Source organism: Felis catus, chromosome D1, assembly GCF_018350175.1.
Source record: "Felis catus isolate Fca126 chromosome D1, F.catus_Fca126_mat1.0, whole genome shotgun sequence".
NCBI classification, from domain to species: domain Eukaryota; kingdom Metazoa; phylum Chordata; class Mammalia; order Carnivora; family Felidae; genus Felis; species Felis catus.
The window spans coordinates 57,213,494-57,225,773 of NC_058377.1; the positions used below are offsets into that span (position 1 = coordinate 57,213,494).

The 12,280-nt window shown below is 49.1% G+C and overlaps 1 protein-coding gene across 18 annotated transcripts in view; it reads left to right on the forward strand.

Annotated features, from left to right (window-relative positions):
- XRRA1 (X-ray radiation resistance associated 1) overlaps positions 1-11,414 on the forward strand; it is a 61,623-nt gene extending 50,209 nt beyond the window's left edge. For 14 of the 18 annotated variants that reach the window (XM_023239436.2, XM_045038726.1, XM_045038727.1 and 11 more), the window contains 7 exons: positions 3,267-3,360; positions 4,075-4,190; positions 5,850-6,197; positions 9,146-9,344; positions 10,107-10,222; positions 10,436-10,541; positions 10,933-11,414. In XM_023239436.2, the coding sequence (XP_023095204.2) occupies positions 3,267-3,360; positions 4,075-4,190; positions 5,850-6,197; positions 9,146-9,344; positions 10,107-10,222; positions 10,436-10,541; positions 10,933-11,186 (1,233 nt within the window). In that variant the 3' untranslated portion in view covers positions 11,187-11,414. Of the gene's footprint in view, positions 1-2,771; positions 2,833-3,266; positions 3,361-4,074; positions 4,191-5,849; positions 6,198-9,145; positions 9,345-10,106; positions 10,223-10,435; positions 10,542-10,932 lie in introns of all 18 variants that reach the window. The other 4 variants (XM_045038738.1, XM_006936935.5, XM_006936933.5 and 1 more) reach the window with 4 other exon arrangements.
- Positions 11,415-12,280: the final 866 nt, after the last annotated feature.

Here is a 12,280-nt window from a genome sequence, read left to right on the forward strand (position 1 = left end):
TATGTTTCCTTCTATTCTGAATGATAGCCTTGCTGGATAAAGGATTCTTGGCTGAATATTTTTCCTATTCAGAGCACTGAATATTTTCTGCCACTCCCTTCTGGCCTACCAAATTTCAGTGGACAGGTCTACTACTATCCTTATGTGTCTATCCTTGTAGGATAAGGCCCATTTGTCCCTCACTGCTTTCAGAATTCTCTCTTTATCTTTGTATTTTATTATTTTCACTATGATACATTGTGGTGTTGACCTGTTGTTGATTTTGAAGGGAGTTCTCTGTGCCTCTTGGACTTGGATGCCTGTTTCCTTCCCCAGATTAGGGAAGTTCTCAGCTATAATTTGCTCAAACCTTCTGCCCCTTTCTCTCTTCTTCTGGAACTCCTATGATATGGATATATTTTGTTTCAATGAATCACTTAGGTCTCTAATTCTCCCCTCATGATCCAATAATTTCCTTTTCCCTCTTTTTTTCAGCTTGATCATTTTCCATAACTTTATCTTCTGTTTCACCTATTCTCTCCTCTGCTTCTTCCATCCTTGCTGTCACTGCATCTAGTTTATTTTGCATCTCATTTACAACATTTCTTAATTCATCGTGACTATTTCTTAGGTCTTTGAGCTCTGCAGCCATACATTCTCTGCTGTCTTCTATGCTTTTTTCAAGGAGCATGACAGTGTTCTGATGAAACTTTATTAAACAGATTGGGGGGAGACAGATTTGGCCCACAGGTGTTATCTGCTGACCTTGGTTTTTGTACAGCCTTCAAGCTAAGACTGATTCTTATATTTTTAAATGGTTGAAAAAAATCAAAAGAAGGATAATACTTCATGACATATTAAAATTACATGAAATCCAAATTTCATAGTCCATAACTAAAGTTTTATTGGAAAAGAGCCACCACACTTATTTATGAGTTGTCTCTGGCTGTTTTTGTGCTACAACAGCACAGTTGAGTAGTTGCAACTGACATGTTAAGGCCTGTAAAGCCTGAAACATTTACTCTCTGGTCCTTGACAGAAAAGGTTTGCCAAGTCCTGGTCTAGATCTAGATGACCAAATGTTAGAGTTGCTTAAGGCCTGCTCCTTGTCCCTTCTCTTTTAATCACTCTGTACTCTCTCCCTAGGGATGGCTTCACGTACCCACAGGGCCAATTAACAGTGGCTCACAAATTTATAATTCCAGTACAGACCCCTTGTACCCTATGTACTCTAGACTAGGGTATTCGTTGCCTACCTGAATCTTTACTGGGAGGTCTGAAAGGTACCTCCATAGTACACATATCCAAGTGAATTAATGAGCTTCAAATTTGAGTTTCTTTTCTTGCCCCGTATCTTGGAGAATAGCTCCATCATGCATGTGGCTCACTCAAGCCAAAATGTGGCTGTCATCCTTGATATTTCTCTCTCCTCTACATCCCTTCTCACCATGCATATCTAACCTGTTACCAACTCTTGTCATATTTAGGTCCTCATATTTCTGAAAATCCACATATTAGGTTCTCAAAGACCAAGATCTTTCTAGCTTTTGTCTGACCCCTGTTTGTATGTCCAGCCTCATTTCCTGTCTGCTGTTAATCACACTGGCCTTCTTTATATCCCTCTAACAGGCTTTCCTCCTCCTTGCTGTGAGGCCTCTCACACATTGCTCTCTGCATGGAGCACTTCCTCTCTGTGTTAGGTAGAACATGTACCATGAGCTGCTGCAACAAACTTTAAATTCTCAATGACTTCACACAGTAAAAGTCTATTTCTTTCATAAAATCCATTGTAGGTATCCCAGATGGGCTGGTGGCCTCCCAGGTCTTTCGGAGACCCAGGTCCCTTCTGGCTATGGTTCTGTAATCCCATAGGGCCTTAAGAGGATTTCATTGGCTCCTCTGCATCTGGTGGATAGATGGCTGAGCAGAGGAGGGGAATGAGAAATGTAGAGGATCATATAGGAGGTTTCAAATGGGCTCTGCCCAGAAATGATCCCTTCTACCCAGGTTGCATCAGCTAGAATAGAGTCCTGTGACCACATCTAGCTGCCTAGGAGGCTAGAAGACAGTCTAGCTGTGTGCCCAGAAAGTAGAGGAAACTGTTTTGGTTAATACAGAGGATTCTGTGCCGTACAGTCTGTTCTCCACTGCACTCACAAATTTCCCCCTCCCCATACTTTGGATCTCAGGGAAGCCTTCCCTGTTTCCCTGATTGGAACAAATCACCTGAGGACTTCACACACCCTCCCTTGTGGCACTAATCACAGCTTCAGAACTATCCTCTTTCGTGTTACTACTTCTTCAATGAGTGTTTCCCACCAGGCAGTGCTTCCTGAGGACAGGAGTTCTAGCTGTTTTGCTCATTTCCAACCCAGTGCTTGGCGTATGGAGGCATTCAGTAATACTTATTGATTGGATGAACACAAATGAAAGAATAAATAAAGTGGGGCTCCAGAGAAAGATAAACTGAAGGGCCCTCTCTCTCACAGCCCTCAGGCCTTAATTGTCTTCCATAGGTCCTGAGTCTGACCTTAGATACCCAGGCATCTGAAAGGCCACTGCCCGACTCTTGGCCCCTCTGATACTGTTCTGTTGCTAATAGACACCCTCCCTAAGGATGTTCCAGCCACTCTGCTCAACAAAGGTTGAGTATTTTTTGCCCTTCAGAGGCCGGCCTCGTGGGGATAGAGCAGCGTTTGGGCCACAGACAGCCATGAAGTCTTCCTTACTGGCTCTGCTTATCCTTTAGATGAATGGGTCCCCCTGACTGCCTGCCCCCTGTCCCTCCCCAGATCAGTGTCCAGGACAGGCCTTAACGAAAGACATCATCAAGAATGCTGTCAACAGACTGAGGTGTGTAGAGGTTGCACTGAGGAAGGTGAAGTGTCAGACAGATTGTATCCTGAAGTCAGAGTCAATGCCCTGCCAACCTTCCAGAGTCCTTGTGAGACAAGTGCTATATGTGTTTGTCCCTGTTTTGTCACCAACATCTTCATTACTTGGTCTGGGCTACATTTCTGGTGTGGAGAAAGGAAAACAGTTCTTAACTTTCAAACAAGAAACCGTGATGTGGAATTTTGGACAGGGGTGGGGCAGGGTCCTCTGGGTGTGAGCAGGTGACGTCGTAGGGACAGACGCTGCCCGGAACTGAGTCCGAGAACAGTAGCATAACTAAGCCGGCTCCACCTCAGCCCTAGCAAGCATGCGGCCTACAGTGTGGGGACTGGCAGCACCTGGGCAGAGGGGGGGCAGTGTCGACCTGAAGCTTTTCCCTACCTTCCTCACAGATCGCGAAGGAAGATGCCATCCTGCCGGTAGCTCTCTTCCCGTCTCTCTGCGAGCTCATCTTTCATAACAACCCTCTGGTGGCCCATACACGAGGTATGGTACCTGCAAGGCTGCACCCCCGTCCTGGTGCCCAGGGGCAGCGTGGGCACCCCTTAGCCCCACCTCATCAATGTCCAGCCCTGGGTTCTTTGGAGATGGAGAGAAGCACAGATACTGCCGAGCACCTGCTCTGTACCAGCTTACCTGACAGCAGCCCTGTGTGGCAGGCATCACTGTCCCCGTGCACAGTGAAGGAAGCTGAGGATCCAGGAGGTTCATAACCTAATCAAAGTCCCACAGCAATAAAGAGGCAGAGCAGGGAATGGAATACAGAATTATCTAGATCCTGTGTGAGATCTTTAAGTAACACCCTGCTTTGTAGAGCAGTTCTGCTGTGACCTCATTTCCTACTTCCCAGTTGGGGAGGGGTACAGGGCCCTCCCACCCAGAGCATCCTGGGTATACTGGGTGCTGCATTAGCAGCTGCATCTTGTTGGCACTTTAGAATCCTGGGTCCTGGAGTGACACCAGCAGAGTTCTCATCCTTGCTTTTCACTATCCTTGTTATCTTGGGCAAATTTCTTGACCTGTCTGTGCCTCATTTTCCTCACGTATTGAATGGGAATAATATAGGTACCTACCTCCTGTGGTTGGTCTGAAAATGAAGTAAGTTAATACATGTCCAGCAGTTTGAACAGTGCTGGACACCTAAGAAGCTCCCAGTAAATATCTGCTAATAGTAATCTCACTTCCCCATCGTGGCTCCAGGGGTCCCTCCATTGCTGAAAACCTTCCTCCAGGAACACCTGGGGATCCACTTGATTCGAAGGAAGATAGTAAAGGCTAAGCATCATATTTTGATGCCTCGGAAGGACTCTCGGAAGGTAAGCTTCCAGGGCAGGACTGCCAAGCCCAGAGGAAGTGGAGCCTATTTTAATGCATGCAAATTGACCTGGGGAGGGAGAACCCATTCCCACTCATGGATTCCTTCCCTTAGGTCTGTAGTAGTGGCATTGTCTTCTTTCCATGTCTGTTACATACAGACGCATCTAGGGTCACAGGGACCCAGGTGTCAGAGTAGGTAGAAGCTACTATGTAAATGTCATGGAGTCCTACCCCATGAAGAAGGAGCTGTGGAGAAGTGAGGGAGAAATCAGTCTGAAGACCCAGGGATAAGCCTGGCTTCGTCACTTTCCACAGCCACCTGAACTTGGGCAAGAGCTTCACTCTCTGAGCTTCATCTTCTCAACTCTAAGCCTCTCTGAGCTGCTGAGAGGACTGGATGAAGCAACAGATACAAAAATATGTTATGAGGTGCCTGGCTGGGTCAGTTGGTAAAGCATAAAACTAAGAGTTGTGAGTTCGAGCCCCAAGTTGGGTGTAGAGATTACTTAAGAATAAAATCTTCAAAAATAAATGTTATAACCCCCCAAGCCACTATCCATGCAAGTAGTAGCCACCTGTAGGAGTCATGGATGGCTGTGCCACGCCTAGAATACGCATCTTGTGCCTCTGCCTCTGGAAGCATTTCCTTACGTTGAGAGCAGTCCGCTCCCATAGCCAGTGGTCTTAGACTTGCCTTCTGGGATGCCATAAAGTCAGTCATTTCCTTCCCTCATCTGAAGAATTGCAGAAATTTCTGTGAAATGCTTCCCCTCCTGAACTTTAGCCTTCCTGTAGCTCTAAAAGCTGAATGGGGCATTGCTGGTCCCCAAAGTTAAATAGTTATTCCCTTTCCACCCCCTCTGCAGCTTCTGTCCAGCCCTAGACCAGCGCCAAATTACAAGCCAGAAATAGACAGAAATTCAAAAGGTTTCCATCATATTCCTCTTGTTTGTTGCCTCCTCTAAGGATCGGACTACCTAGTTCCCATCAGCCAGCAGAGTGAGCCAGATGCTAAGTTTATAATCCTCATCCCCCAAGATGATTGGCTTTTGCTAATTAAGGAAGCTGAGAATTTCAATAGGAAAGAAGTTATTTCCTTAGTTCTGAACCCTGAGAGAGACTTGCCTTGCGAAACTTCATTTAAGGTATGGGAACCAGCATCCTAACGGGCCTGGTGCTGCTGCCTACCAGAAAGTGCAGGACCATCTCCCACAGGCTTCCCTAGGAGTCCCTGAGGAAGGTCAGGTGCACTGTGTTAAACCTTGATCAGAACAATGAGGCTATTGAGAGCCAGAGTGATGTGATAAGGGATGCAGAATGAAGCCCAGAGCCCAGTATGGAAATCAGGTAGTCCGGGCTCTGCCATCAAATAATTCTGTGACCTTGGACAAGGCATTTTACCTCTCTGAGCCCTAGTTTCCTCTTTTATAAAATAAAGATAATTATTTACTGGGTAGTTTGAGGTATAAATAAAGCAACATCTGTCATGTATAGGGCACATTGTAGATGCCCAGTTAGTGTGATTTCACTCCCTCCCTCCCCCTAGGCGCCCTCACCCAGTCCTCTGATCACTGTACCAAATGGCCTTAGGCTTGTGAGGTCCAGGAGGAGAGACTCTGATTAGGAAGCAAAACAATCCAGCCTTTCTCCCATGACAGGTGAAAACCCAAGTTCCAAAGGTGCCAAAGCAGCCTCTGATTCTTCATCACCTATCCGTGCCCACAATCAAGTCTCCCTCAAAGGAGATGCCAGAGTCTGAGGCAGCGCCAACTAAAGAGCTGTCCACCACCAGAAGCAGTCCTCTGGAGCCAGAGATGCCCATCGAGGGCCTGGAGGGCCTTTCCCTGTCCCACCGGCCCTTTGTGCCACTGCCTCCCATCTGCTCTGACTCTACTGTGCATAGTGAAGAGACCATGTCCCACCAGAGCAACAGACCTGGCCACCTCAGCCCAGAGCACCTGTCAGATGAGGACACCAAGAGCACAGAGTCCATATTCTTGACCCAGGTACCTGGATACCCCTGCCCTTGCCTTGTGCTTAGCTCCAAGAGGCTCCTATACCACCACTGTGTAGCTGGGTTGCTGCAGGTAGCCAGAAGTAAGCACAGGGCAGGTCTGGAAACCAGAAGGAAGCACCCCTGGCAAGACCTGCAGGCTCGTCTGGGAGACCTGCTGAGCCAAGGCCTCCGGTGGGGGTACCCAAAGGGACAGGTCATGGCCCTGTGGCACAGACAGCATCTGGGGTCTGGCTGGGGCATGGTTCTGACTAATTTTTCAGAAGGGCTTCCTGCTGCCTCTGCCTATCTACATAAGTCACGTCACTTCTGATGCTGTCTCTGAATCCTGGGAATACAGATTGCTGAGATACAGGTCCTCGAGATGTCCTCAGTCTGGTGGGGGTTGGATTGTAGGAACAATGCATTAAGTCAGTGCCAAGACTGAGGAAAACCCAGGGGCTGGGAGCCTGGACACGAGAGGGATCCTCTGCCCAGACCAGGAGGGCTCCTGAAAGAGGTTCCGACGAGCTGAGCTTTGCAGGCTGAGTAGGCAGTAACAAGGTGTGAACCTGGGCAGGAAGGGTGTTCTGGGCAGAGCAAACAACATGAAGCAGGCTGCAGAGGAAAGAAATTAAAATGGCATGTGCAGAAACCACAAATGGGTCAGTGTCTGGGCAGCAGAAGGGTGACACGTAAGAAAAGGGAAATATGAGGCTGGAGGCATTGGCAGGGCCTCCTTGAACTTTATTATTGTACCATTGCCTTTGCTCATCTCCCTACCTCCAGTCTTGCCCTTCCAATCTGCCAGATCTTTCCAAGTGGTACATCCATCTCTTATTCTACAGATGACTTACAGTGACACACAAATTTATACAATATAAAAGTATCTTTATGAACTGTATCAGAACCTTTTAGAACAAAGCAGAGTATAAATAAATATTTTAAAATGAACTTGAGAAAGTTGGATGAAAGGAAAATACAGACAGGAAAGGAAATGAGTCCCAGGATAATTCTGTCACTCTAACCTGCTCATTATGCTCTGCCGCTCTCCTAACAGAGGTATATTGCAAAATGCAATTCTGAGCTTCCTAGGAGCCAAAGTAGGACAATTAACTGTGGGTCATCGTGACTGAAAAGGCTTTATTTTCCTTGTCAAATTGCCCAGGCTGTGACCTCCAGTGCAGTGTTGAATAGAAGTGGCAAGAGCAGACATGTCTTATTCCTGATCTTAAGGGGAAAAGTTTTCAGTCTTTCACCATTAATTCTGATGTTAGTTGTGGGATTTTCATAAATGTACTTTATCAGATTGAGGAAGCTTCGTTCTGTTCATAGTTTATCGAGTGTTTTGTTTTTGTTTTTTTAATCACAGAGGGGCATTAGATTTTACCAAATGCTTTTTCTGTGTCTATTGAAATGATTGTGTGGGTTTTGTCCTTTATCTATTGAAATGGTGAATCACATTAATTGATTTCCATTTGCCTAACCCTTGTAAACCAGGGGTAAATACCACTTGATCATGGCATATAGTCCTTTTTTATATGTTGCCAATTTGGGTTGCTAGTATTTTTTGAAGATTTTTGTGTTACATTCATAGGAATGTTGGTTTCTATCGTCCTTTTGTGATGTCTTTCCTTAGTTTTGGTTTTGGGGTAATATTGACCTCAGAGAATGAGCTGGGAGTATTCCCCTTTCTCCTAATTTTTGTAAGAGTTTGTGAAGGATTGGTGTTAATTCTTTAAATGTTTGGCACAGGAGCGCCTGGGTGGCTCGGTCGGTTAAGTGTCCAGTTCTTGATTTTGGCTCAGGTCACGATCCCAGGGTCATGGGATGGAGCCCTGTGTCAGGCTCTGAGTGGAGATTCTCTCTCTCCCTCTATGCTTCCCTCATTCGTGTGCGTGCGCGCTCTCTCTCTCTCTCAAATTAAAAAAAACAAACAAATGTTTGGTAGAATTCACTAGTGAAGACATCTGGTCCTTGGCTTTTCTTTGTGGTAATTGTTTCAATTACTAATTCAGTCTCTACTTGTTACAGGTCTGTTCAGATTTTCTATTTCTTTTCAGCCACAGGCTTTAATGAAGGGCATAAACTATATCCCAACATTAAATACAGGTTTCATTAATGTTTCTTATAAAACCATTAGGTTAGGCTAAAAATGGGAGTTCAGATAATGTTCCCTCACTCCCTTAAAACTCTTTTGTGGCTTGCCATAGTGAGGATAAAGAAAATAAAAACAAAAACAAGGGGCGCCTGGGTGGCTCAGTCACGTAAGCATACGACTTCGGCTCAGGTCGTGATCTCATGGTTCCTGGGTTTGAGCCCCACATCAGCCTCTCTGCTGTCAGCATGGAACTTGCTTCAGATTCTCTGTCCCCTCTCTCCCCTGCTTGCAAGCTCTCTCTCTCGAAATAAACATTTTTTAAAAATAGAAAAAACAAACCCCCTCAGGTTGGCTTTTAAAAGTCCTTCCTGATCCGAGGCCTGCTTATTGCTCCAGTTGCCCGTCTCTTCACAGTAACCCCAACAATACCAATGTGGAGCTCCCCCAAATACACCTTACAGCGTCTTATCGGTGGGTCTCGGCCCCCGCTATTCCTTGCCTACAACAGCCCTCTCTCCTCATCACCTGTAGCTCACCCCTCTCCCCACCCTGCCTGGGGATGGCTCTCCTGCTTCTTCAAGACTTAGCGCAGGTTAAGGCATCTCTTCTTCCAGGGAGCTTCCCAGTCACCCCCCACCCCAGACAGGGTTAGGGCTTCCTGTAGGCTCCCCCAGAACCTTTGTGCTCCATTCTCCTACTGCACTTACCAAGGTGCATGATCATTGCCTGCTTTTGTATCTGCCTGCTCTCACCCCAGTCTTGGTTCTTGCCCTTAACGGGGCCCAGCATGGGGACTCGCACAGAGCTAATGCTGGCGTCTGTTAATGGCATGAATGAGTACGTTTTTCTTTTGGTCACAGGTGAGTGGGTTGCCTTCCTCCATCCACCAGAAGGATGATTCAGCCGTGAAGGAGGAAGAGCAAAGACCACCCCGCACAGCCCCCAGAGAGGTAAAGAGGGCTTGGAGGAAGCTCCCATCTGCCTCCCTCCCCAGCAAGTATCGTGGCTATGAGGAGCTGCTGACAGCCAAGCCTGATCCAGCCTTTATTGAGCCAAAGGGTATGTGAGGAGAATGGCTCCAGGGCAAGGGGCCCTCTCTGCAGCCTGGAGCAAGTTGGGGCAAAGCTAATGCTTCATTTCAGGACCGGGATGCTGTCCCCTCCGTGTCTGTCAAAGGGCCCCTGAGGATATCCTGGTTTGGAGCCTTACATATCAAGACCCCTGGCCTGGGCCTTCATTGGATTTTCAGGAGCCACAGCTCTTCCAATTCTAGCCAGTCCAGGCCCAGCTGCTCTGGTTGGAGAAGTGTCTCCAGGAAGGGTTTGATGAACAGACACCCAGACTGGCCAGATTCCTGAGTTCCTTCCCAGCCCAGCTGAGTCCCAAATTGAACATCCAAAATCCTCTCTATGTGACTTGAGGCAAGGGGGTAGTGCTCCCTCGGAGCCCCTGATTTCACACTGATGTGTTAGTAGTATTTGTGCTCTCAGAGGAACTAGCACTTGACTGTGTGCTCTCTTGGGTGCCAGTCCCTATGGCATAACCCACTGTGTTTAACGACGTTATGTCAGGGTCATTCCTTCTCTCCATGCCAGTGCTACTTTTCCATGAGGATCTGTGCACACAGGGGACAGTTATTCGGGGAATGGATGATGGAGGTCCGGGCACTGCAGATCAGGGAGAGATGAAGCAGTGTGTTCTTGGGGCCTCTCCAATCCTTCCACCCAGGGCTGCTGTGAGACTGGGGAATGAAGAAGTTGGAGGAGGCATTCAGTAGGTGAAGGAGGAGTGCCTTGACCCAACCATGCCTTTTTGCCTTAGGAATCCAGAAGAACACACAGGCCCTGCAGTACGTGCTGAAGCACCCGCTGCTGTTCCGCTCCTCCAAGCCCAGGCTTGACACTCTTCAGAAACGCTACGTTCCCAAGGAGAAACGGGTAAATGCGTAACCACCACCTTGTTGTGTGTGCCAGTGGCTCCTCGGGACCCCCAGTTAGAGACGTGGCTGTCACCTCAGGACATTCTGAGGGCTCTGCTTTCCCAGTGCCCCCAGGTGCCCTCCTGCTTGTTGCTGCATCTGCATGAGGGGATGAGGCCAGGAGAGGCGGAGCACTGGACTGTGGTGACACGTTCCTCTTACCTTATGTTAGGCCCAGAGGATCCCCATTCCACCCCCACGGAAGACTCGAGCCCAGCTGTTGGATGACATTCTCATTCGCATGAGGGATCCCCGGAATATTACAGAGGCTCCACTAGGTATAGCTGTGCCCACCCGGTCCCCATCCTCGGTGGCCAGAAGTTTACTCATCTGCTGGTGGGAGGCAGCCGGCATGGACATGTCAGAGCAGGAAGGGCCCTTAGCATCTGCCCTGGCCCTTCCCCATGTGCAGATGGAGAAGCTGGGGCCTGGAGTCACACAGCACGTTACAGGCCAGAACTAAGGCTTGAGGTAGAATTCAGAGGGGACGCCACTGGCTGCCTAATGCCCCAAGCTGGGGAGGCCATTTTCAGTCCCCGTAGCATCCTCCTCTCACACCGTCCCACTCTCTGGGGTGGGGGGGGGGGGGCTCTGGACGCAGTCCCCACTGCTTCGGGCTAGCTGGGACCCAGAGCGAGTTTGGTGTCCCTCTGGCTTCTCTCCCTGCAGGAGCTGTCCTGCGCCAGCGGACTGAGCAGAGGCTGGTGAACCAGAAGCAATACCTGGAGGCCAAGAGGCTGCTGAAGGAGTTTCGGGCACGCTACCGGCAGCTGGTGCGCTGCTCACTGCGGACAGTGTTCAGGGCCACAGCGCCACCCCCAGGCCACCCAGCACTGAGCGAGGGCCAGCCTAGGTTTGGCCGCTTCCTCAAGTTCATGGATGAGTTCTGCCAGGGTCCCACGGCCAGTGACTCAAAAGACTAAGGTCTGCGCACGGGGCAGTGCCCAGCCTGTGCCCCATACCCTCCCTGAGGGCTCCGCACCCTGGACCGCGCCTTGGGGCTGGGTGCGCCAGGTGCAGGCCTCAAACCTTGGCTTGGCCTCGCTCGCTGGCCACAGAGAGTGGGGAACTAACTGGTAAGGACCTCCCTTCCCCGGGCCAGGCAGGACCCAGTGCCTGGCTCAGCAGCAATAAAGAGTGGGTGCACAGAGCAAGGTAGTCCACGTGCTTTCTTGTAGATGGCCAGGCTGCCACACTGGAGGAGCACCCGGCTGACACACGCATCCTTTAGGAAACCTGCTTGAGTCGCACATCTCCAACAGAGCTGCAATCGGCACTGGGCTGAAAAAACAAGGGGGCTGATGGAACAGAGCAGCAGCACGGACTCTGAGGCTCAGAGAAGTTAACTAACCCATCCACAGCCAACAAAGTGTATGTGTGTTGCTGGGGTAGGGGGCAAAACTGAGGCCTCCAGGCCCCAGAAAAGGTGCTTTTTTTTTATGGGGCAGCTTTTTTCAATTTTGAGGGCAAATGGAGAGGAAAGGGAAGAGGGTTGGGAATTCCCTTATTGGATGGCCATGGCCACAAAGTTGGGACAGGCTGAGGGCAGGACTTACATGGAATTTCCTAAGGTCCTCTCATCCAGGACACAAGCTGAAGTCCCATATGCAAACACCGTGGCTCTAAAACAGATCCTGCAAAGTCAGCCTGGGCTCACAGTAAGTAAACTGGTTCTGGCCACAGCAGCCTGTGGGGCTGCCCCATTCTTCTGAGTGCCCAGGAGTCACCATCTGCTCCACAGGTGGATCTAGCGAAGGCCACTGGCACTGAACTCCAGAGATGTGCATTTGGGAATGGACACCGAGTGTGACTGGTCTCCTGAGCAGCCTTCGCTGCTAAGGCACTCTCCTGAGGGTACCTACAGTTCAGACCTGGGGAGCAGGCATGTAGGTCCCAGGGTCCAGGAATTGGTGGCACGAGGATTAAGGCTCCTCAGCAAGGCACAAACTCCTACAACTTCAGTTGCAGGTAAGGTGATTATTGAGATCTAATCTTGTCTTGCCGCCACAGGTCTGAC